The 24159-nt window shown below is 43.4% G+C and overlaps 1 protein-coding gene across 3 annotated transcripts in view; it reads right to left on the reverse strand.

The window, feature by feature from the left end:
• Positions 1 to 24159, reverse strand: part of lmtk3 (lemur tyrosine kinase 3) — a 58723-nt gene that overhangs the window by 15516 nt on the left and 19048 nt on the right. For all 3 annotated transcript variants that reach the window (XM_060921083.1, XM_060921081.1, XM_060921084.1), the window contains 4 exons: positions 19731 to 19815; positions 11822 to 11943; positions 11193 to 11342; positions 195 to 6333 (listed from right to left, as the gene is read on the reverse strand). In XM_060921083.1, the coding sequence (XP_060777066.1) occupies positions 195 to 6333; positions 11193 to 11342; positions 11822 to 11943; positions 19731 to 19815 (6496 nt within the window). The remainder of the gene's footprint in view (positions 1 to 194; positions 6334 to 11192; positions 11343 to 11821; positions 11944 to 19730; positions 19816 to 24159) is intronic.

The raw sequence follows: 24159 nt of genomic DNA on the forward strand, positions 1-24159 counted from the left end.
ACAAAAGTAAAGTGTGAAGAGTGCAAGAAAAAAAAAGAAGTAAGGACAAGATGTCTGCATGTAAATGTCGTCAGCTTATCGCGTCTGTGTCACGAAACCAATTCAAGGCCAGTATGAAGGTCTTCAGTACATCACATTATGACTTGATATTTCAAAAAAGCAAAGACTAAATGTATTTGTAATGAATGATTTACCTGCATCATGAGCCCATTTTCAGCTGGCATTTGCGACAGCAGTCGCTGGCCTTTGGCGCTTTCGCTTAAGTGGCATGGAGAAAGTGCAGGCGAGATGTTTGCTCCCTCCTTCTTTTCCAATAAAAGCTCATTTTCTTCCAATTCATCCACGGCAATGTCCGAAATTCTGTGAACCTCCTCGCTCAGCTCGACTCTCGTCTTGCCGTCTGAAATCCCAGAGTTCTCTTGGTCGTCCTCGGTGCTCGGCAAAGACTGACGATTCTTCTTCAAGGATTCGAGTAGGTCCAAGTTTCCGAGCAAAAGGTCTCCTAGAATATCTTCGTCTCCGGAAATGCAGCACAATTTCTCCAGCTTTTCGAAATCCTCCAGAGGTTCCTCATCCAGATCCTTCCACTCGGAGATGAGCAATTCTGGGATGGAGTTCAAGGAGCTCTGAGAGATCACGGAGCGAGACTTGCTATTCCTCACGTCGTCCTCGTTTATGCAATCGGACACCAGGCGGGTCTGATTTTCCGCGATCGGTGACGGTTTTTGTCCCAAATTTGCAGTAATTCCTTTGCTGTGGGTGCTGGTCGAGCATTCAGCTGTGGAATCGGTATCGTTAGAAAAGACCAGTAGACTTTCATGATCTGTGACATCCATCCAGGGTCGATCAGCAGGACCAGACTTGATCTCTATATGGTGTACCGTGTTTGGGAAATTGTTTGGGCCTTGGCACTCACTCACTTCTGCGTGCTGGGAAGCGTCGCATTCCGAGATATCCATAGACATTAAGGCGGGAGAGCAGCACTGAACGTTGCTGCTGTGGATTGCGCAAGGTTCGGCTTCTGCGTTCATGGTGAGAATGGGACAAGACGGAGAACCCGATCTTTCTTTTTCAAGACAAATATCCTCGTCCGTCTCTCTGTTTGATGTTTGGTAGCGATTACTTTCAACATCCTGGCTAAAGTGTGCTTCTTGACGTGCTGAAGTTAAGTGAGGTTTCACAAAGATATTCTTTGTAGCGTGGACCTCATCAGTTTCAGATGTTGCTGTGATCCAGTTATTATTGTGATTGGTATGAGACTCCGTCTGTATCTTCGTGGCTTCCAACCTTCCCGATTCAGCAAAACGGTGTTCTGTTTCTCCAGCCTCGCTCTTCACGTCGAGGAGGTTATGTCGTCTGCTAAAGACCTGGTTTCCTTCACCTCCTGGAAATTCATCTTCTGCCTCATTTTGGATGTACACCTTGCAATCAGTGGAACTTCTCCTTCCGACACCGTTACAGTGAGCGAGAACCTCTCGCTCTGGGTTCTCCAGATTATCCGCTTCCACTTTGAAGTTCACGTCGTGTTCTGGTTTCATGTTTTCCACATCAGGATTCTCACGGTTTTCTTCCTGGTGAATGTCCGTCCTTTGCCGAGTTTCGAGAGCTTCTGCGACCCAAGTGGAAAACATGGGTTGATGTTCATGACGAGTTTGCGTTTCGTCAGTCCAAGTACTGTCACGCGTGTCCAGAGTGGTGGGACGAGGTTCACTCTCTGCCAGTTCATCATTTTCTGTTTCCCAGAATTCCTGGCTCGTGCCAAATACCTCATCCTCTGTGCACTTGTTTTGTCCTAAACCTGGAAAGAATTCTGACAGGAGTTGTTTTTCAGATGTCTTGGCCGATACCGACTGGCCGTTTTCAGCCAACGCCCACTGGTTGTTTTCAGTCGATGCCCACTGGTCGTTATCAGCTGACTGCCACTGGTCATTGTTACTTGATTTCCAGTGGTTATTTTCATCAGGCGACCCCTTGTCATTTTCAGTGGATACCCACGTGTTCTTTTCAGGCGATGCCCACTGGTCATTTTCAGCTAATGCCCACTGGTCATTTTCTGCTGTCCAGATCTGATGATCATCTTGCTGGAGTCTCTGATAAATAACTGCTTCCTTCAGAGATCCGTTTGTGGAACCAGGCTCTTCGAAGGCCTTCCATAATTCCTCTGCTTTCACATTCAGTTCCTTTGAGGCATCCTCCCCAAAGTCGTCGAAACATTCCTTTTGACAAAGATCTCTGAAGTCTTCCTGCTCCCGTTCCGTATTCGGAGATTTCTTTCTTGTGAAGCAGAGCTCAGCATCGGTTAACTGACTTTCAGCTTCTGACGGTGCCTTTGTTTGCTCTTCCGTTTCTTCTGTAAAAGTAAGGTTTCTCAAGCCCAATTCATTGGCATCACTGTCTTGTAGATCCAACATACGCTTTCCTGACCGAAGTGCTTCCATCAGAATTTCTTCACCTTTTGAAGTGTACATCAATTCATATGCATTTGTTTTCAAATAAGCCTGAGTTTCAAGAAGCTCCTCCACAACATTTGGCTTTTGGATATTTTCTCCAGGTTGTACTATTGTTTTGAAGAGCAATTCCATGTTGTGAACCTCTTTTTCTTCACTGAAATCAGTGAGCGAAGATATCTCAGAAGTAAACGTGGAGGAATCGGTGCATCGAAACACTTTTAGTGGTGGATCCTGAAGAGCACAAAACAGCTTGTCGATACTATTGTTTTCAGTTTGTGAGACCTCAGAAGTCTCAAACCCTGAAAGCAAGGTCCCATAACTACCATGTTTAGGACTCGTTTCAGAAATGCTTTTCACGGAATCCGTTATGGCGTTGTGTGATATTTTAATCACTTTGCCATCCTGAACGTCGTCCTCCGCCTCAGTCTTTTCCTCAATTCCCATCAGCGTTCCTCTCTCGCCCGCTCGACCGCTGCCTGGACGAGAAGAACCCAGTCCGTCAGAACTTCTTCTGGGCAAACCTTCCCCACCATCCCAGTCACTGTCTGAAAAGTAGGCAGAATCTCGATAGGGGGTTTCATTACCCAAGAGCCTCCATCCAGTGCCTCCGCCACTAACCCATGGGTCTCCAGGGGTGAGGCAGTCCATGGAGCTAGAGGTAAGAGGGGACATTGTTGAGTCTGTGGGTGTAATAGTAGACAGGGATTGTTCAGAGTTTGGTTCCCTCGCCAAGGACAGTGGTAACACATCTGTGATTTCTTCACCAAGAGAAAACATCGAATCAGTGGTTCTGATGCCCTCTTTTAGGGCTTCTTCTTCTTTAGCACCACATCTGGTGCTTATACTGCAATCTGTGTTCGTCCAAGTAGCTTGCTCGCTCGAGGTAAGCGATGTCTCCGTTTGGGAGACCGGAGGGAAGTCTTGGCGTTTACAGTTTTGAATAACTTGGCCACAATCTTGTTCATTTGTTGACACGGTGGTATCTGATAAATGGGCAGGATCAGTAATATCGACAAAGAAGGACTCTTTTACACCAAGGACTTGTTCTGAACTTTCAAAGGAACCGTCTCTTGCTTCTGTTGCATGGATTCCCTCAGCAATCTGACCAGTTTTATCACTCAACATACTCTTAGTGCTAACTTCTGTGATGTCCTTACCTGTGATATCCCGTGACAAACGCTGAACTCCCGACTGTCTCTGTAGTTCTACGCCAACATTATGGAGAGGTTCTTCCTTTTCACTGTCCATCACTTCGGCATCTGCGCTCTCTGTCAGCACAGGAGATGTCTGGTCCAGTAAAAGCCCCGTTTTAGGTAGAACGCCTGAAGGAGCAAACTCGGCAGGACTTTGGGACACTGAATCTGATTCTTGTTCGGCTGTTTGAGCATCGGCGGATAAATTTGGCTCTTTTTTGAGGCTTTGTAGTTCTGATGCTATTTGCAGAACAGGCATTTCTGGACGCACTGCGACTTTTATTTCACTTCTTTTAGCTCGCTTGGTAACTTGCGCATAAATTGCCTCTTTGGTGTCACTTAAAGGCGTAGCTAACGATTCAAATTTTATTGTTTGCGAAGACGTTGGGTCAATGCATACGGACTCGTATTCGGGCGATATTGCTTCAGGTGATGGACTTTCTTCCTCTTTGCTCTGTCTTGTTATTATCTCGGTGAGAAACGTCTCAGCTGATTGGATCTCTTTCAGAAACTCCTCTCTGGTCATTTCTTCTTTCTCTGACTCCATGTTCCCAGTGTTTATCTCCGACAGGAGAGATTGAGATCTCTTCATTCCTTGTGTAAAAGCATCTTCTGCTTCAGCATATGTGGACAAGTCTTCTGGACGTGCATAGGGGAAGGGTGTGGTCCCAAAGCGGGATACCGGGATGCCCCCATCGCCATCGTATACGTCTTCACAATCGGACATTGCAGTGTCTATCTCGGTGAGGAACAAATCCTTCTTTTTAATACCGTCATTTACCGTGACCTTATCAGAAGCCCACGCTTCTGTCGCAGAGTTGAGTTCGGTGAGGAGAGACTGGGAGCGCCGCATCCCTTTAAATCCACGGTCCTTGTCGTTATCCCTGCCCCATGAGGTTTCCCCCACGTTGGAGTCCAAAGGTTCGTTGGAGATTTCTGTCAGGAACAGGTGTATTGGTGACTTCTTAGCAGCTGCAACTCGCTCGCGATGCATCTCTGCATTCTCCTCCTTCCAGAGAGCTGGAAGAATTGTGTCGAGACGCGATTTGGTTCGTTTCATTCCTCTGGAAAACAGTTCCACCGTCGCAGGATCTGGGTCATCAACCAAGCAGATGTGTTCAATGATAGTACCACTGCTGAGTCTACTTGGAGATACAAAGGGGGAATTATAGTCATCTTCCGAGTATGTCGTGCTGGAGGAGGACTTTCTCTCAATTTCTGGAATCGATTCGGAGCGAAACATTTGGGAATAGGGCGATTCTCTGCCTCCTGGGGACTCGTCCTTCGCGTAGGTCGAGTTGTGCGAGGACTCCGAACACGTCGTGCTCCTGTCAGCAGTCTGCTTCTCAGAATAGTCACAGCTTAACGGGTCTCTTTCTAAGTGCACCACAGGATTGTTATGTCTGGCGAATGGTTCGCCTGCATAACTGTGGAAGGAATCCTTTTGGGGTCTGTGGTGAGGAGGGAGGGGAGGAGGAGGGCAAGCCTGAGGTGGAGGACATGCGGAGTGTCCGGCGGAGGATGGCGGGATGGATGGAGAATGGGACGGAGATGGAGGCAGCCTCTGGTGTGTCCGATTGAAACCCAGATGATCAAAGTTGGCTTTTGAGGTTGAACAGCTGCTCATAAACAAGGAATCTGACGTCTCTGATTTGCTCAGGGGATAAGAGGGGACAGGGTAGTGACCGAGGCCGTACGAGCGGGCGTATATTGGTGGAGGAACAGGTAGGGGCCGAGAGAGGAGATTGCTGCCTGAAGACATGGACATTGAGCGAGGTTTTGGTGGGAGGATTGGTACTTGGGAAGTTACAGATCCAGAGCGTCTCAGGTTTGGGTCTCTTTTTACGTCTCCGATATCCACGACTGCATAATCGGTCACTCTGTTACAATTTTCTTTGCTGAACTCAACCAGACCCGTGTTCGGCACGAGGACTTGGACTTCACTGGACCTTACAGTCTGGAGTATCTGAGAGGCACCTTGTCCAAAGTTGTTTTGGTAAGTCGGCTTTCCTTTTCCGAACGTACCACTAGGAATTTCTACTAACTCTAAATCACCAGGACTGGTCGAATCTGTTCGTGACGAGGATGACTTCCCTTTAATATTAGTGGATTTGTCCTGTGGAGTGTGTTCCTCCAAGCGAATGTAGTACTCGCTGGCTAACGAAGGGCTACGCGCGCTAATCACAGGCACGACTGTGGGCGTGTCCAAAGACTGCCGATGACTGGAGATGGGTGTTGGTATTGGCTGAGGAGGAGGAAGCGGTTTATAACCCCGCCTACCATGTGCTTTTTCCCAAAAATATTCAAAATTCAATCCTTTGCTCGTCTCGGTGACTGTCAGGATGTCGTCAAGCTCATGCGATGAAGGAGGGATCGAATTCACGGGATCCAGAAGAGGGAAGGAGTTACCATCCTCCCTGCTGTATCCTCGGTCTTTCTGTCGTTCGCCTGCAGCTGACTGGAAAGCACTGGGGCGAAGGGAGTCCCATCGCCTTTCGAACGACTCTTCGCTTTCTCCTCTCCTCCGTCGGCCGTGTGCTTCCTCGTACTCGTCTTCGTCCTCATCCTCTGCGGCGCTCCTCCTGCTCGTTCCTTGTTCTGCAGCCAGGAGAGAGGAAAGGAGGATGAAGACTTCGTTGACTGTTGGACGCTGGGGAGCTGGAAGCCAGCAAGACTGCATGACCTCGTACCTAAAAACAGACAAACTGATGTAAGCAAACATGGATTTAAAAGTAAATTCTGCCTTTGTCGTTCCGTAGACCTCCTTTACTGTGCAGTTATGGCCGAAGACATCGAATCCCTTATGTCCTGTTTGTTTTCGTTTTAAATGTTACATCATTGCTAAACTTATGGAATCAATTTTATGCCAAAATGTTCATGCAATACTTTTGAAATATCAAACAAAAACGACAAATCAAAATACAAAAACAAAAAAAAGTCAATTTTTTTAGACTGGCAAACAAATTATTTGTGTAATCGTGCAAAATATCAGTCTATTACTCTTCAGAAACCTTTTATTTTTGTTCCGCGTCTTTCTCAGTTTTGTTTGGCGTAATTTATTTTGGTTGCGATTCCAGCTTTCTCGTTTGCGCTCCCTGACTTTTTGCTTGCAGTTTTGGCACAAACTTCACGTGTGGGCGGGCTGTCCTGCAGCCGGTGTCACCAAGTTAGACTATGACTTTAACTTAGACAGCGGGTATAGTCGGACTTAGCATAGACGTCTAACAAATACTGTTGCACAAAGCAGTTAAGACTCCGACTATCTTAAGTCATACTATGCTGCAAAGGATTGTGGGTATTTTAAGGCCCACTTTACACGGGGACGGTATAAAACAAAAACGCAAAAGTCCGTTTTCGTTCTCACTTTTTTCCGCGTCTACACGACCGTTTTCAAGGAGGAAATCTGCGTCTATACGGTGACGCATAAATGTCTCCGCTATGTCTGCACGCATGCGCAACGTCTTCCGTCTTGTCTGATCTGCACATCTGCGCCGCTGTTCTGTCAAGTTATCCTACCAAGCCTACTACGCATGCGCGAAATCCAGGCGGGTAGGAAAATTCAACAGTAGTTTTGTCCCACCGATCAGCTGGGCTGATAGAAAATCGGTGAGAATTTCACGCATTTGCCGATTTTTATGTTTTGTGCGTATTGGTCGAGTCTTTGGCCGAGTCAAATAATTTGTAATGACTTGTTTTGAATAATAAAACGGTCTGTATGAGAACTTGCTAGGACAACTTTACAGAACACCGGTCCGGCTGAGGTACTGTAGTGCTCGAGGGAGGAGCAGGAGCAAACCGAAACTCTTTTAATCTGCCTTTATTAAGTAACACTCACTCTTGTTTCGGTGAAGAAGAGAAAAGGCAGTGTCCATCTCAGCAAAATACACCCGTTCGGCTGCTAGTTTTGTTTTCAGTCTCGGGTTTATGGTTTCACGAGCGGCTTGAATAGGCGGCGCGCGCGTGTGTGTAACTTGGCGACACCAAACTGAGGAGCTCCAGCTGGGCGGGTGAGCAGGAAAACACATCTACTGCATTAAAACACAGACCAGCTTGAAGGTCCGTTGGATCGATGTAATCAAACATGCTCTTACTTTCTTACTTCCCGGGCTGGCATGTGCAGTATATGACACATGTATGACGTAAACACGTACCCGATGTGAGCAGATCCGAGCAGAGTTTGGCGTATTGGGTAGTTTAGACGGATATGCAACGGGGGCCGTTTTTAAACTTATCCACTTTGGAAGGCGTTTTCAATTTTATCCGTTTTTCAGCCTCGGAAACGCCGTCCTCGTGTAAACGAAAGGCACTTCTGATAAAATATTTAGTCGTTTTTACCCGACAGCGTCCTCGTGTAAACGGGCCCTAAGACTCTTTTCAAAACAAAAAAAATGGCGGACAGTGGTCGTTCAGTGCCGTTTAGCCACTCGGAAAATCTGGCTATATTAGAGGAATTTAATTCCTACAAAGACGTTTTATTAGGCAAATTCAGCGAAGAATGTAGCAATAAGAAAAACCATGAAGTGTGGGAAAAAATAACGTCGTCTGTGAATAGCGTTAATCCATCTGCGAGAAGAGATGTTGCTGCCGTGCAGAAACGGAAACTAAAAGTAACCACCGAAATGGTCATCAACATTTATGGCGACGAGTCGCCCTTATTTTGGGGAGGGAAAGGAGAGCGGAGTAACCGGCTTCGCCAGACCCAGCAGCAACTCCCCTAGCAACGTTGAAGCTGAGGCTCCTTCACCCTCGGAGTTGTCATCACCCAGTACCTGCGCGGATGTGACACTACACGAAGAGCCTACCGATCAGGAGGAAATTACAGGTAGAGTCTTGTTTAAGTTATAAACGTTGTCAAGTGGGGTTTTATTGTCATTTCAGCATAAACAGGAGGGGAGATTATGTTCCCACAGCACTGAGCTAAGCTACAGTTACCTTGCGATGGCGAAATAGCTATTCCACTCGGTTGATACCAAGGTCTGTTACTAAACGATGGAACATAGGTTTGACCCATAGACTCTACAGTCGTTGGTTTGACCAACATAGATTTAAATTCTGCTACAGTAGGTAGTACACGTAAAGAAAGACGTTTGGAACAAGCTGACCTAAATACTATGTTGTGGTGTGACTACAGTTTCTAATAATGAAAACCTTGGTCTGATTTTTTTTTTTTAAGTTTCCTTGATCCCTGAACCGGTTGTGGAGGACTCCCAGACATCTGCCACCACCACCAGAACCACCACGGCCATGGTGCTTGACAAGCAATACAACAACCTTCATCTGGAGGAGAAAAAACTCCTTCTGGAGATTGAGGTCTTGCAGCTCCAAAAGGAAAGACTGCAACTTAAATTGAAGAGACTCGTGCAGATGGAGGAGTGATGTAGTAATGTGTGTGTGTGAGTGTATGAGAGAGAGAGAGAGAGAGAGAGAAAGTGATGATGTAATTATATGCATAAATGAATTCATATATTTATATTATTTATATATATATTTATAAGTAATAAAATGAATAAGCTGGCATTATACTGTTTGTTCTTTATTGAATACTTTATAGTTAGATTATAATAGCCTAAATTTGTGTATTACATACTTGCAATGTACTTCACTGCCTTAACATTTCAAGCTTTCTTAGACCCATATTAAGGCCCGGTCCCACTGGCCGATGGACACAAAACGTATGCAAAAAGGACACAGCGGACGAGCAAAATTTCGGGGGTGGCTCTATCTGTTTTCATCCGCTCCAGAAATGGACAAAATTGGCGAAAATTTGCGAAAACAGAACGGAAAAGAACGGACGTGGGTAGTATATAGCGGGGATGTTAAACGCATGTTCCTAGGAAGCCTAGCGGGTGAAAGCGGATGGAAGTGGATGACAGCTCCGAAGGGGTTACCGGTGATAACTGAGAAGCGGACGCATAGCAGAAAGAGCGGATGCATAGCGGATGAAGGGGATGCATCACGTACGCCTAACGGAAACAAAGGGGATGTTGCGCGGATGTATATCGGATGCAGACCGTTCACTGCGCATGCGGGGGGTATGAATTGCGTCTGCTCCGCGGATATAAAGGGATGCAGCACGCACGCCGTCAGCATAAAGCGGAAAGACGTGCTGGCGGCTACATCGATACATCTCTACTACTAGATGATTTTCTCCCCCTTTTTATACAAACTATCGATTGTCCGCTAGGTGTCCTTCTACATACTCTAGACATACTCCAGACATCCTAAATATATGAGATACATCCCAGATATAAACGCTTTGTCCGTTTTGAATACTTTATATACGAGATGCATACGCTTACATCCTTTCTATTTCCGTGCTACTAACGATGAATAGACGTTTCATGTACCTTATCTTTCCTCCCTCTTTCCGTTTTCAGCTGCAGCGGATGTGAGTTGCGAGGATGCAGAGAGGATACAGCAGATGTTTAACGGATGATAACGGACATAGAACGTTTGTTGCTCGTATATGTCGCGGATTTACATCGTACACGGCGGAAAGTTCATCCGTTCTAAAAGTTTTGTGCAGCTCAAAACTTTTTGCGCGGATGAAATCACAGTGGACGGATGCTCGATGGATAGAGCGTATGAAGCACGTATGCAATGAGTACACAACGGATGCATAGCGTTTTCCAACGGATGGCAAAGATTTTTTTACGTTTTACATCCTCTTTGCATCCGTAAGTGCAGTGGGACCGGGCCTTTAGACTGGGGGGAGTGTGTCTTACTTTTCAAGCCTAAAATTAGACTTAAAAAATTAGTCTTAACTTTTGTGAAACTGTCTTACTTGCATTAGACTGGTCTATAAAGAAACTTAAGACCAATCTTAACCCATAGACCAGTCTAAACTACTTTAGTGAAACCGGCTGGAGGAATGCATTCCCATTGGGTAACTTGTGTTTGACTGACAGCTACGCTAAGCAATTACCCCGGAGGCTGTTGCGGCCATTTCCTACTCAGATTCTGGCGGACTGTTTGACGAGTGACCGATCCATTGACGGTAAACAAGGATCGAGTGGACTTCAGTGGCGACTATGATATTGAATTAATTCAACAAAGTGTAAGTACGGGACAAATGTGTTGTATGTGTTGCAGTAGTACAAAATCCGAGTAGGAAATGGCCGCAACAGCCTCCGGGGGAATCGCTGAGCGTAGCTGTCAGTCAAACACAAGTTAGCCAATGGGAATGCATTCCTGGACAGCCCACCCACACGTGAAGTTTGTACCAAAACTGCAAGCAAAAAAGTCAGGGAGCGCAAACGAGAAAGCTGGAATCGCAACCAAAATAAATTACGTCAAACAAAACTGAGAAAGACGCGGAACAAAAATAAAAGGTTTCTGAAAAGTAATAGACTGATATTTTGCACGATTATACGAATAATTTGTTTGCCAGTCTAAAAAAATTGACTTTTTTTTTTTGTATTTTGATTTGTCGTTTTTGTTTGATATTTCAAAAGTATTGTATGAACATTTTGGCACAAAATTGATTCCATAAACTGGGAATACAGAAAAAAAGCATTCAAGTGTAAGGAAAGAGAAATGTGAAACTGACCAATAGTCGGCGTGGGAGAGTTTAAGGCGGGGCTGAGCCAACGTAATCTGTCTCTCCTTAATGACAAAAGTGAGAACTTCTTCATCACTTAAGTGGCGATGTGGCTGTGTACCGAATTCAAACAGCTCCCAAATCACCACGCCTAAGGACCTGTCCATCAGAAAGACACAGCGCTCAGGGTAAACAGTCACGAGAGACTTTTAACGTACAACAAAACATCAACACCCTGGTACACGAAAATGTAATTGGGGCATCTTGTGATTGGGAAAAATCTATAAGTGGGAAAAATCTGTCCAGTGAACTCATTGCTGATTTCAGAAAAGAAAAAAAATAACTAAAAATTATATATGCATTCAAACAATCACTTGACACTTGAAACAATGAGGAAAAAAAAAAAAAAAACATGAGCGACAATCAAACTGTATACCAACAAGACAGACTGACAAGGTTGGGGTGTATAAAAAATGGGGAATTAAGTGGATACAGTGTTTAAAATCCGAACAAAGCTGCTGAGCATGAAACACTTCGAATACATCAGCGCTCAGTGCTTACATGCTCAGAATGGCTTACAATGAAATAATATCTTCTCAGCACTGGTCCTATAGTGGTATAAAATAGTGGTTACGTACCACACGTTACTGGTCTTAGTCTGGTCTGTAACCACTAATTCTCCTCGAAACTCCTCCAACAGCTCTGGAGCAATCCAACGCAGAGGAATCCACAGCTTGTCCGGCGTTAAATAATAGTCCTCCTGTTTGAATCAGAAAAAAAAAACAACAGGGACATATTCGGTCACTGTTACCTTCTTCCCTCTAGCGCGACTAGTTCACGCCGTTTCTGGTTTCGATCTTCCTGATTTGAACTCTGTTTTCCTCCTCTCCTTCCTTCCTTGTCCTTTCAGTAATTCGAAGGTCCGTCCCAGCCTCGTAGACACTCACTAAAATTTGGGTTGTCAAGGGTGACCATTAGACTGGTACCAAAATCCAGAATTGTGACACCCAAAGGCATTTTTGAGACAAAGTCGGCAAACAGTCTTATTTTGTCAATTTGGGTGTGCCGAATTCAAATCTGCAATATGCCGAGCTCTATCTGACCTCTGTTGACCTCTAGAGGTCATTGAACTTTGGGCCTATAAACGTCTCAGCTGAACCCAGTTTCTCAGCTTTCTAAGGAATGAAATGTACTAAAATGATTAATGAAGTTAGCAAATGGCCTTGTTTGTTAAATGTTTGGGTGCTGAATTCATTTTTCATTTGTAAAATGACATATGACCTCTGATAACCTCAAGGTCATTAAACTTGGCCTATGGACCCTTTTCACGTGACGTCACGACAAACGCAGCCGCCATTTTGGACGTGTACTACCAGTAGTTTACCACAGCCAGCATTGAGGAACGGCAGCAAAAAAAGTGTTTATTTTCAGCAAGACTTCCATCATGCCACTATATTGTTGTGCACCTGGATGTAGTAACCATCAACACACAAGGCAAGGGTTATCATTTTATCGGATCCCGACGGAGAAGATGGATAGCGGCCATTAAAAAAAAATTAACAGATTGGCAGCCCTCGGCATACCAGCGCTTGTGTAGTGACCACTTTGTTGGAGGTAAGACGAATAAAATTAGCCAGAAAAGGCATTACATTGCTGTTAACATTCTGTGGCGGCGAGTGTGTAACCAAATAGGCTAAAATAACCCATTGTAACCTCTTTGTTCTTCTGTAGTAGCTATTAGCTAACGACATTAGCTAGCGTTGTGTTCCTTTGCTGTTGGTAGACTGTAGGACAGATCAGAGGCAGTGTCCTACAAACAGCGCTTAATTTGAGGGGGAGCAAGCCGGAGCGCGCTCCGGAACCTCGGGCGTTGGCTCCGGCAGCTATTTACACTGGATCCGATGATCCGACACCTCTTTTGACTATGTAACAAAAAAAAAAACCAACCCAAATAATTAAATAAAAAAATGCAAGTTTATTTAGTGTTAATGTCTGATTTTGATATCTGCCTTGTTGGTGATTTCTCTCATGAAACGACATCCACAAAATATCTGCAGATGAACTTAATTTGCAGTGTTATTACAAAACATGCCCAGAAGCGCAGCGCAGCACCCCGCCCCCTTTTTTTCCGCACCGGAGCCGCTCATCCTCTGCGCTCCGGGACCTCCCACTTTACAAATTAAGCACTGCCTACAGATAAGTGTTCAAAACAAGAGGAACGTGTATTTGTCTCTTAAATCCAGGCCGTTCCCTGTAATCTGTAACACTGGGTTGGAGAAAGTAATGGCAAATAGCGAGTGCACAAGCCATAGAAGGTAAACTGTACACAGCGCCAGGGCAGTGTGATGGTATGTCTACTTTTAGATTGTGTTAGCTGATCAATGAACACACTCGTCACTCGACGAGTTTCACGTCTTTACGACGGATATTTAAATATGTGTGTTAGGTATTATTGTTGCAGTCTAAGCAGTCACTGTAGCAGCTAGATGAGCGAGAACCGAAAGGGTCTGTGCCATAAACCGTTATTTCTGTACGGCGTTGCTAATGTGTCGTTACTGTTGTTATTTCTCCCTCTGCTCGCCCTGTAAATGCCCTACGTCGCTGGATAGCGAAGGTGTTTTCTGCATCTCGCTCCTTTTTCTTGTATGTTCTCCGTTTGTCGCCTTCCTCGCATTCAAACCAATTCGAGCCGAAGTCCGCTACATGTCCAAAATGGTGGTCGCGTTTACGAAGGTCACGTGACTGAAAAGGGTCTATAGAGATCTTGCAGTCACGTGACCGGAAAGTACACAGACGCCATCTTGTCGGGCAACAACACAGCTGAATACTGCTGCACTCGTGTACAGAATGGATCAATTTCAACCGACGGACTACACGGCTCATTTTTCTAATGAACAGATAACTAGATATATGTCTAAAATAAACGACCTACAGATTAGTGACCCTTATGGCTTTCCGGACGGAGTTTTCACGACCGTGTCAGTGGATATGGAACTGCCAGCGGAATACCCGGACGTGTATAATTACCTCATTAACTTTCCCTCGCTGTTCAGTGGTGAAGCACTGCGTGCTTATAAATCTCTGCACAGTTATCTTTACAGAAATTCAGGATTTGTCAGCGACTCAGATGTGGCATCTTGTAAACAAGAAAATAATCCTCACTGGATGGGTAAGTCACTTAAGTATTACTAGTACTGCACTGACCAGCCGATTATAGAATAGAATAGAATAAGGTAATTCCAGCTGTAATTCCAAATCGTCCGTTTTGTTTACCATGGATCTGGCGTTGGAGAGGTAGAGGCTTAGCAGTGGAGGTTTGAGTAGCTGTTTTCTGAGCTTAGTCAACAGGCCGGCTCTACAGCCTCGCTTTTGCTTCCGCTCCCGGCGCCGCCTCCTTCGCTTTGCTTCCGATAACAATCCACGGAGACCCCGCTGGTCTCGCTATCTCGTCCGGAATTTTTTTTTTTTCGTCCGGAATGTTGTGCGTGCGATGGAAATCGCTACAAACCGTCATTTTCTGCTGGAAACCCATGTCCAGTAAGTCCATACGGTTGTAGTGGATATTGAAGTCCGGTACAGATGAACAACACGCAAAAATACACACAAAAAACATAAAAAACGTGCACAGGTAGGGAGAGCTTGTAGCCGCAGCCGTTGTAGTAGAATTGTATATAGTAGGGTTTTCCAGAAGAAAAGGCAGAAGTAAAAGCAGAAGTAGAAGTAGGAAATATGGCGTTTGACTGACAAGATGGCGTCTGTCACAATCTGGATCGGCTGTGACGTCACATGCAAGTGCTCCATAGGCCTATGCATTTAACGGCATTTTTAAACTGACTTTACTCCCCCAAAAAGAATATGAACAGACAAAAAACAAATAGAAAGGAACAAATACAACATTAAATGCCAGTCCATGTACATGTGACTTACTTTTCACAATGAGAATGCCTAGGCGATCACCTTACATAACATTGCATTACATTTAGCGGTTATTGTTTATACAAAGCTACTGAAAAAAGGACAGATTCAGCAGCATACAAAATGTGGGGGCATACAGGGTATACAGGTTAATCAGGGTTAGTATATATGAGAGGTTTTTTCTTTGTTGTTTGTTTTTTGTAAAGGCTTTACCCCGTTTAAAACAAAAAACAAACAACAAAGAAAAAACCTCTCATATATACTAACCCTGATTAACCTGTATCCCCTGTATGCCCCCACATTTTGTATGCTGCTGAATCTGTCCTTTTTTCAGTAGCTTTGTATAAACAATAACCGCTAAATGTAATGCAATGTTATGTAAGGTGATCGCCGAGGCATTCTCATTGTGAAAAGTAAGTCACATGTACATGGACTGGCATTTAATGTTGTATTTGTTCCTTTCTATTTGTTTTTTGTCTGTTCATATTCTTTTTGGGGGAGTAAAGTCAGTTTAAAAATGCCGTTAAATGCATAGGCCTATAGGCCAAGTTTAATGACCTTGAGGTTATCAGAGGTCATATGTCGTTTTACAAATGAAAAATGAATTCAGCACCCAAACATTTAACAAACAAGGCCATTTGCTAACTTCATTAATCATTTTAGTACATTTCATTCCTTAGAAAGCTGAGAAACTGGGTTCAGCTGAGACGTTTACAGGCCCAAAGTTCAATGACCTCTAGAGGTCAACAGAGGTCAGATAGAGCTCGGCATATTGCAGATTTGAATTCGGCACACCCAAATTGACAAAATAAGACTGTTTGCCGACTTTGTCTCAAAAATCCCTTTAACTCCTTAAATAAGCACTTTTTTGAATTTTGGTTCCAGTCTAATAGTCTAGTTCCAAATTTTCATCCTCGTTTTTGATATCTTTGGTTGTATTTTTTTCCGGTACTGATGCCACACTGAGCTCTTGGCATTGTGACCCTGCTATGGGATTATATCTTAATAATCATCCGAGACAAAGCCTTAATAAAAATCCTTCCTGCTCCATTCAGACTCACACTGACTTCGGAGTGCATTAAGAACCAAATACTTACACTACCGTTCAAAAGTTTGGGGTCACCCAGACAATTTTGTGTTTGTTTTCCATGAAAAGTCACACTTATTTACCACCATAAGTTGTAAAATGAATAGAAAATATAGTCAAGACATTTTTCTGGCCATTTTGAGCATTTAATCGACCCCACAAATGTGATGCTCCAGAAACTCAATCTGCTCAAAGGAAGGTCAGTTTTATAGCTTCTCTAAAGAGCTCAACTGTTTTCAGCTGTGCTAACATGATTGTACAAGGGTTTTCTAATCATCCATTAGCCTTCTGAGGCAATGAGCAAACACATTGTACCATTAGAACACTGGAGTTACAATTCATAAAATCAGAGATCCCATAACCAATTCATTAGAATTTGAACCAGGAAAAATAGAAAATGTCTTTGAAAAGTACTACAAAAAACTATATACACAACCACAATCAGCGGATGAGGAAGTAATAAGAAACTTTTTAAGTTCGTTAGATCTACCAACAATAGGAGAGAAACAGAACGAAAGTTTAAATTCATGTATCACAGTAAAGGAACTGGAAGAAGCCATTAATAAGTTGAAATCAAATAAAGCTCCGGGGAGTGACGGCTTCCCGGCAGAATGGTACAAAATGTTTAAAAAGGAATTGGGCCCAATGTTATTAGCAGCCTTCAATGAAACCTTAAAAAAAGGCAAGATCCCCCCCTCTTGGAAAGAAGCGATAATTACGGTGATACCCAAGGAGGGAAAAGATACGGAATTCTGTGAAAACTATAGGCCTATATCAATATTAAACTGTGATTACAAGATATACACAACCATCCTAGCTAAAAGAATCGAAACTTTTATGGCAGAACTAATTAATGAAGATCAATGTGGCTTTATCAAGGGACGCCAAACACAGGACAATATAAGGAGGACTTTACATATAATTGAAGAAGTACAAAAAAAGGGAGAAAGTGCACTGCTACTCAGTTTGGACGCAGAAAAAGCTTTCGATAGCGTCAGTTGGAAATTTTTATATCTTACTCTAGAAAGATTCGGCTTTAATGCAGACTCCGTTAACATTATTAGAACACTTTATCAGGACCCGAAGGCTAGAATTAAAATAAATGGTAACCTCACTAACTGGTTCAAACTGGAAAGATCTACTAGACAGGGCTGTTGCTTATCGCCAACTCTCTTTGCAATTTACATAGAACCTTTGGCCCAGGCAATAAGAGAAGATGATGATATAGCAGGGATAGAGGTAAAGGGCACAGAACATAAAATTGGTCTATTTGCAGATGATGTTATAATCAGTCTAAAACAACCAGATGTCTGTCTTCCAAGACTTATGGAAAGATTGGATTCATTTTATTACTTGTCGGGATATAAACTCAATGTGACAAAAACACAGGTACTACCCATTAACTATAACCCACCCCAAGCCATTCAACAAGCATATAAATTCAAATGGAAAGCAAAAACAATGAAATATCTAGGTGTAAATATTAGTGGAAACTTAACAAAACTGTACGAAATTAATTATGGGACTCTAAATCAAGAAATTCAAAAAGATATAGAAAGATGGAAGGCGCTAACATTGGATTTTAGCTCCAGAATAGAAATCATAAAGATGAATGTTTTACCGAGGATATTATACTTATTCCAATCACTACCAACAGAAATCCCCACATCACAATTCAGAGAATGGAACAAAAAAAATCTCACGATTCATCTGGGCAGGGAAAAGACCAAGGATAAAATATGCAACTCTTCTCTTTGGGGGCGTCGTGGCTCAGGTGGTTAAGGCGCCATACCATGAATGCGGGCGACCCAGGTTCGATTCCGGCCCGAGGTCATTTCCCGATCCCTTCCCGTCTCTCTCTCTCCCGCTCATTTCCTGTCTCTACACTGTCCTATCCAATAAAGGTGCAAAAAGCCCAAAAAAATATCTTTAAAAAAAAAAATATATATGCAACTCTTCAGATTCCCAAGGACAAAGGCGGGTTAGCCCTACCAAACCTCTTAGAATATTATTATGCTGCCCAAACTCGGCCTTTGGTGTATTGGTGTGACCCTGAGTATACTGCAAGGTGGAAAGAAATAGAATTAAAAAGAGAGGGATACCACATCCAAAGTATGATTGCAAACAGGGACATGTTTAAAAAATATAAGAATATGCTTGATCCAATTACTAGATTCACTCTGGAAATCTGGTTCACAGTGATTAGGAAATACAAGTTAGAAAGTGAAACAAAAATTTTGAGCTGGCTGATTGGTGACTCTAAATTTAAACCAGGGGTAATGGATAGTAGCTATGAACAATGGATAGACAAGGGGATTACAGCAATTTGTACAATAATGGATCGGGGTAAAATTAAAAGTTTCCAAAAACTGAAGAGGGAATATGGACTGGAGGATTGCGACCTGTTTAGATATTACCAAGTTAGAGACTTCTTTGACAAAGAGATAAAACCAGATCTTCCCCAGGAGTTGAATAAAGTAACTATAACACTGTGTAATGCTTATAGAAACATCACTGGAAGAGTGGTCTCGGCACTGTACCAAGGGCTAGAGAGGAGCAGAGGAACTACTACACTGTATGTGAGAGACAGATGGGTGAAAGAAAGTAAAATGCTGTTAACTGAAGAGGACTGGCTTAACATATGTGATGTACAGCGAACCACCACCAGCTCCAGGATGTGGAAGGAATTCTGTTGGAAAAATATGATCAGGTTCTTTATCACTCCCAAAAGAAAGAACAAAATTACAACTACACAACAAACATGCTGGAGACGGTGTGGAGAGCAGAATGCAGGTCACACTCATGTTTTTTGGGAATGTACTAAAATAAGAAACTATTGGAATGATGTGTGGGCAGAATTGAAAACGATACTGGGATATGAATTACCAAAGTCATGTGAGATATTATACCTGTGTAACCTGACAAAGGAAAATGTACAATACGAAGATGGATATCTGGCAAAAATTCTATTGGCTGCGGCCAAGAAAGCAATTACCAGGAAATGGTGTAGAGAGGACCCTCCTACTCGGAGGAACTGGCTGGACATAGTGGAGGAGATAATCAACATGGAAAAATTTACTTATATATTGAGACTTCAACAAACAAAATTTGATAAGAAATGCGAGAAATGGATGGATTATAAAACCCAAAGCAGAGGCACCACTGAAAACTTGGACTGATGTCAGAGACAATTGAGGACTATTAATAACATGTACCCCACTGACCCTGTAATATGTTCTGTAATGTTGTGTTGTTTTGTCTTTGTTTTTGTTTTTTTGCCAAAAATTAATAAAATTTGAGTAAAAAAAAAAAAGAACACTGGAGTGATAGTTGCTGGAAATGGGCCTCTATACACCTATGGAGATATTGCACCAAAAACCAGACATTTGCAGCTAGAATAGTCATTTACCACATTAGCAATGTATAGAGTGGATTTCTGATTAGTTTAAAGTCATCTTCATTGAAAAGAACAGTGCTTTTCTTTCAAAAATAAGGACATTTCAAAGTGACCCCAAACTTTGGAACGGTAGTGTATCCTGCAGTACCTTATAGTGGTTGTGCGAAAGGCCGTAGTCTCCAATCCGGACCGTCAGGTCTGACGTAAGCAGGCAGTTCCTCAGCGCCAGATCGCTATAGAAAAGCAGAGGTAGAATGTATAAAGCTTTCCTTTTCATTTTTTTCCTAAAATGTGTTCATTATAAATCATTAATATTGTCTGAACCTTGTCCTTTACGAGCTGCACTGTACCGCGTTATGCAGTGTTGTAGTCGAGTCACTGAACCTCGAGTCCGAGCCAAGTCATGAAAAAAAATTTCGAGTCGAGTCCGAGAACAAGACTCCAACCGCACCATTTGACGGCGGTTGTTTTTGCGCCATTAACATTAGCTTGTTTGTATGAACAGGTGAATGTGCTTCTCTTTGTCAGGGAGTGCGAAGTATTCCGTCAGAGACGGTTGGGAGACGGATGCAAGTGCAGGTGGTGCGTTTATTAATACGAGTGAAGACGGTAAACAATCCGGAACGGCAGGAAAAATCGGAAAACTGTGAAACGAGCGATAGGTTGAGCGAGGCACAAACAGGCTATCGTAGACTCGACAGAATCAAAGACGAGAAACAGGAAATCAAACAAGGAAATAAGGCTCGGTGACGTGTCATCAATGCAACTCAATACTTCGCAAAGTAAGTGTGTTTTCACAATTTTTATATCGGCACACTGATTGCGCCTTCATCCTGTGCAGGCGCGAGTCGTTTACGGTGCGCATGCGAGAGTCCGTTTGGCGCAAGCGCCGTCTGGAGCGCGCCTGAGAGTCTATCTGATGCACGCGCCAAGGCGCGCAGGTATGACACTCTTTCATGAAATTAGTACAAAAATTAATGGAGATCTTATGTCAAATTATTATGGCATGTTACAAAAAAATAAAAGAAAAAAATCCGAGTCCTTGTCTCCAATATACGAGTCCCAATGCAGTTAATGCACGAGTCCGAGTCATCAGTGCTCCAGTCCAAGTTGAGTCACGAGTCGGACTTGAGTACTACTAACCTGGCATAATGTATACACCAGTGTTTTCCCCAGAAAAAAATTAAAGCCCTAAATTCTGGCATGATAATACACAGACAATTGAGCGCCGAAGGTGTGAAGCGAAACTAGGGGAGTCCGGGGGCATGCCCCCCCGGAAAATTTTTTTGAAAATAGATGCTCTCAGGTAGCCTGGCAAGCCAGACTAAATGTGAATATTTAGTCTGGCCTCGATCCGTAGACATTTCCGATGGGTGTAGGAGGAACAACCCGCTGTCTTTCAAACTGTCTCTGTGCGTATAGGCCAATGCTCTGACCAATCAGCGCAACAGTGACTGTGACGTAGTCAGAGCGACAGAAAGCAGTGGGGGAGGCCTTGAAATAAATAATTTTTCAAAATGCATATTAATTAATAAACAGGTTCTAGATATTAAGAAGTTTGGAGATAATGACCACAAGTTTGGAGTCTGTACCACATACTTAACATACACTCATTTTTTTCAAGTGTTTTTCAAGGGTTTGCTTAAACTGTTTTTGAGAGTTTTTATTTAGTGGTGTTTGGTGAAATAATTTCCCTTAAATTTAAAATAACGGGAAAATAAGAAACAATCAAAAAGTAATGTTTCAAAGCTGTTTATTAATTCTTCGTACTGCACAAACTAGCCCCATCCTTTTGGCTACGAGCGGAGCCAGCTGGTAGATCAGACTTTTGCCATAGTCGGTCGGCAAAACAGTGAAAACGTCCTTCTTGAAAAGGAATGAGCGGAGAGCCTCTTCCTGCTCATGTTTCTTTTTAAGATTTTTTTTTGGGCTTTTTCACCTTTATTGGATAGGACAGTGTAGAGACAGGACAGGAAATGATCGGGAGAGAGAGAGACGGGGAGGGATCAGGAAATGACCTCAGGTCGGAATCGAACCCGGGTCCCCGGATTTATGGTATGGCGCCTTAGCCACAACGCCCCCTTCCTGCTCATGTTTCAACGAAAACTCCAAGTCTAATTCTTCTAAAACTGATTCCAAAGCGGAGTCAAACGCGCGCTGTTCACTAGCCGTAGCCATCTTTCCTGTTGCGCTTTCTCCAGCGTCACGCAGCTTTGTCGTCACTCCTGCAAAAGCCCGCCCAAAGAATCCAAACAAAAACCTTGCGTTGTGATTGGTGGGCACGATTTGATGCCCGGGGTGTTTTTGTTTATATGGTGCGAGGCTAGACCCATTCGCTAGGCAAAAAATATTTTTGGCCGCTTGGCGGGTGGGTCTAGTTTACTAGGCTAGCTCTCAGGTGCATTTTCAGGGTCTCAGAGGTTTTAGATACATGATTATAGGATAGATTTTAGCAGTGTTTCAATGATTTCTGACCTAAATCGTATTAAATAGTTGGCGCTCAATTGGGCGGCACGGGGTGTAGTGGTTACCACGGTCGCCTCACAGCAAGAAGGTTCTGGGTTCAAACCCAGCGGCCGGCGAGGGCCTTTCTGTGCAGAGTTTGCATGCTGTCTGCGTGGGTTTCCTCCAGGTGCTCCGTTTTCCCCCACAGTCCAAAGACATGCGGTTAGGTTAACGTGGGGCGGCCTTGGGCTGAAGTGCCCTTGAGCAAGGTATCGAACCCCTGACTGCTCCCCGGGCGCGCTAGTGTGCGGCTGCCCACTGCTCTGGGTGTGTGTGAGCGCGTGTGTTCACTGCTTCAGATGGGTTAAATACAGAGGATGAATTTCACTGTGCTTGAAGTGTGCATGTGACAAATAAAGGCTTCTTCTTATTATTAACATATACACATTTGAAATTTCACCTTAAGTTCAACATGCAAGTTAAACTGTTTGTTATAGATTACTGAGGTATATGATGGACTGAAAATCTACAGGGATCCCTTAATTATCTATGATCAAGTAGCGTTGTAACAAAAATGTGCATGAAAATATGAACAGTGGTTTGCTCCGTCTTATGCAATCCAATGAAGAGAATCGATCATCATGACCTCCTGTTGATCACAAAGGGATCTGAACCTCAGAACTGCCACCTTAAAGTAAGTTGCTGTATTACTATAATTGTAATGATTTAGAAGGTTTCTGATGCAATTACCGTAATATATGTACAGTGGTGCTTGAAAGTTTGTGAACCCTTTAGAATTTTCTATATTTCTGCATAAATATGACCTAAAACATTATCAGAGTTTCACACAAGTCCTAAAAGTAGATAAAGAGAACCCAGTTAAACAAATGAGACAAAAGTATTATATTTGGTCATTTATTTATTGAGGAAAATGATCCAGTATTACATATCTGTGAGTGGCAAAAGTATGTGAACCTTTGCTTTCAGTATCTGGTGTGACCCCCTTGTGCAGCAATAACTGCAACTAAACATTTCCGGTAACTGTTGATCAGTCCTGCACACCGGCTTGGGGGAATTTTAGCCCGTTCCTCCGTACAGAACAGCTTCAACTCTGGGATGTTGGTGGGTTCCCTCACATGAACTGCTCGCTTCAGGTCCTTCCACAACATTTCCATTGGATTAAGGTCAGGACTTTGACTTGGCCATTCCAAAACATTCACTTTATTCTTCTTTAACCATTCTTTGGCAGAACGATTTATGTCCGTAGGGTCGTTGTCTTGCTGCATGACCCACCTTCTCTTGAGATTCAGTTCATGGACAGATGGCCTGATGTTTTCCTTTAGAATTCGCTGGTTTAATTTAGAATTCATTGTTCCATCAATGATGGCAAGCCGTCCTGGCCCAGATGCAGCAAAACAGGCCCAAACCATGATACTACCACCACCATGTTTCACAGGTGGGATAAGGTTCTTATGCTGGAATGCAGTGTTTTCCTTTCTCCAAACATAACGCTTCTCATTTAAACCAAAAAGTTCTATTTTGGTCTCATCCGTCCACAAGAAATTTTTCCAACAGCCTTCTGGCTTGTCCACATGATCTTTAGCAAACTGCAGATGAGCAGCAATGTTCTTTTTGGAGAGCAGTGGCTTTTTCCTTGCAATCCTGCCATGCACACCATTTGTTGTTCAGTGTTCTCCTGATGGTGGACTCATGAACATTAACATTAGCCAATGTGAGAGAGGCCTTCAGTTGCTTAGAAGTTACCCTGGAGTCCTTTGTGATCTTGCCGACTATTACACGCCTTGCTCTTGGAGTGATCTTTGTTGGTCGACCACTCCTGGGGAGGGTAACGATGGTCTTGAATTTCCTCCATTTGTACACAATGTGTCTGACTGTGGATTGGTGGAATCCAAACTCTTTAGAGATGGTTCTGTAACCTTTTCCAGCCTGATGAGCATCAGCAACACTTTTTCTGAGGTCCTCAGAAATCTCCTTTGGTCGTTCCATGATACACTTCCACAAACATGTGTTGAAGATCAGACTTTGATAGATCCCTGTTCTTTAAATAAAACAGAGTGCCCACTCACACCTGATTGTCATCCCATTGATTGAAAACATCTGACTCTAATTTC

Source organism: Neoarius graeffei, chromosome 5 (genome assembly GCF_027579695.1).
Source record: "Neoarius graeffei isolate fNeoGra1 chromosome 5, fNeoGra1.pri, whole genome shotgun sequence".
Classification (NCBI taxonomy): Eukaryota; Metazoa; Chordata; class Actinopteri; order Siluriformes; family Ariidae; genus Neoarius; species Neoarius graeffei.